This window comes from Colobus angolensis, unplaced genomic scaffold (genome assembly GCF_000951035.1).
Source record: "Colobus angolensis palliatus isolate OR3802 unplaced genomic scaffold, Cang.pa_1.0 Scaffold219, whole genome shotgun sequence".
Lineage (NCBI taxonomy): Eukaryota > Metazoa > Chordata > Mammalia > Primates > Cercopithecidae > Colobus > Colobus angolensis.
In genome coordinates, this window is record NW_012115366.1 from 1,035,023 (window position 1) to 1,036,851 (window position 1,829).

Below are 1,829 nucleotides of genomic sequence, written 5' to 3' on the forward strand. Positions count from 1 at the left end.
ATGGTCTGCTGCCTGGGGCTTGTGCTGCTGCTGCTGTTACTGGGTGAGCACCCCTGTCTCCTCTGGACCCCGAACCCTGGCTTCTCTGTCCCTGCTCCTCAGTGACAAGGTGGGAGGGCAAGAGATTCCAGAAAAAGCTGAACCACAAGAAGGGTTGCCAGTGAGAGGCCTGTGCGCAGGGCTTGGGGACACCTGGCAATAGACCCCACTATGTGCTGAGCACCTTGCCTCCCAGCCCAGTCAAGCCACCACCGCCACCCCCGTCCCGAGTTCAGCCTTGGCACCTGCCCCAGGAACTTTTGCCTATTGTCTGCCGTCTCCCAACTCTGTCACCCTCCCCTCAGCCCCAGCCCTCCTGCTCACTGCACAGATTCCTTGCTGTGAATCTTCGGTGTTGTTCATCTGTTGTTCCACCTTCTAGGACTGCTCCTTCCCTGCGTGGATGTCGCGGAGGGACGGGTCACTTTACTTAGTGTAGTGTGAAAAGTGGAATCTGGTAAAGGTTTAAGGTGGAGATTTTGCATCTGAGATGAGCTGCTATGAGGGTGGAGACGGGGTAAGGGTGTTCTGGGCAAGAGTGACAGGTAAGCAACAGGCAGAGGTGGGTTCAAACCCTTAGGCCACACGAGGTGCTGGTGTGTGCAGCCGAGACCTGGGGATGTGCCTGGCAAGGCTGTGAGAGGAGAGCAAAGTGTGCCCTTTGAGGAGGGGAGGAAGGGAGACCCCGCTGCCGTCTATCCCTTCTACTCAGGGACCATTCTAAGCCCTCGATCTATGTTCATCCTTCCTGCAGAGGCCGGTGCTGAAGTCACAGCAGGAATCACTCTCACCACGCGGTCCAATCCACGGCCTGAAAGACACGGCCATTGCCAGAGAGGCACCCTGCTCCCAGCCTTGGGGTGGGAGATCACCCCCTAACCCCTGTGCACAAACACACAGGGAGATGGATGAGGGGCCAGGTTGTGCACATCCACTCAGGCTGAGCACCAGAAAGGCTTCTAGTCTGAATGAGATGCTCCAGACTGAGAACTTGTGGAGGGTGGGGGGGATTCGATTAGCCTGGTTTTGGTGACTCAAGTTCTGGGAAGGGGCTGCCAAGTCCCAACTTACAGTTACCCTGGATGGGGCAGGATGACCTCGACTCAAGGGAGCATCAGGAAGGAGGCGCACGAGGTCAGGAAAGAGGGAGAAACAGAAACCAATAGACCTACCCAAAGCGTCTCCATGGTGGGGGATAAGGGACGAGGTGGAGGGGTAGAAGAGGAAAGGTATGGCGTCCCAGCCTGTCATTAGGAGACTAGGAGCAGCCACTGTCTTCTATGCCATCTCTTGTTTTAAAGTCTCTATTGGCCAGATCCCCAGAAAGCCTCATTGTTCCCCCATCAGGTAGTGCCCGTGAGTGTGGGAGGAGCCCCTGGACCCGTCTTTGGACCTGTGAGGCCGTTCTGGGAATGGTGGTGATGCCTGGGAAGGAGGGGCCTAAGCTTCTGGAGAAGGCCTCAGCCTTGATGCTCCCTCTCCATCCCTGACGTGTTGCAGGGCCCTCCAGAGCCCGCCGCTGCCCATCCCCACGATGGAGAGCCTATCAATGCCAGTCGGCCCCGCTTCTGGGCCACACTCTGTGCCTTCTCGGGTTTTCAGTGTCCCCCACCTTCCAGGGGCGTGGACTGGCTGGGTGAAATGTGCACGCGGGACGCACGGAGACCGGCAGCCTGCCCGCTCCTTTCCCAGGGTCGGTGAGCTCGGCCGGTGGGAACCGATGTGTGGACGCGGCCGAAGCCTGCACGGCGGACGCGCAGTGCCAGCGGCTGCGCTCGGAGTACGTGGCG

At 58.9% G+C, this 1,829-nt stretch overlaps 1 protein-coding gene across 1 annotated transcript in view; it reads left to right on the forward strand.

Annotated features, from left to right (window-relative positions):
- The window catches only part of GFRA4 (GDNF family receptor alpha 4), a 3,173-nt gene continuing 1,344 nt past the window's right edge, over window positions 1-1,829 (forward strand). Inside the window, exons 1-2 of the mRNA XM_011943424.1 lie at window positions 1-43; window positions 1,732-1,826. Of these exons, the coding sequence (XP_011798814.1) occupies window positions 1-43; window positions 1,732-1,826 (138 nt within the window). The remainder of the gene's footprint in view (window positions 44-1,731; window positions 1,827-1,829) is intronic.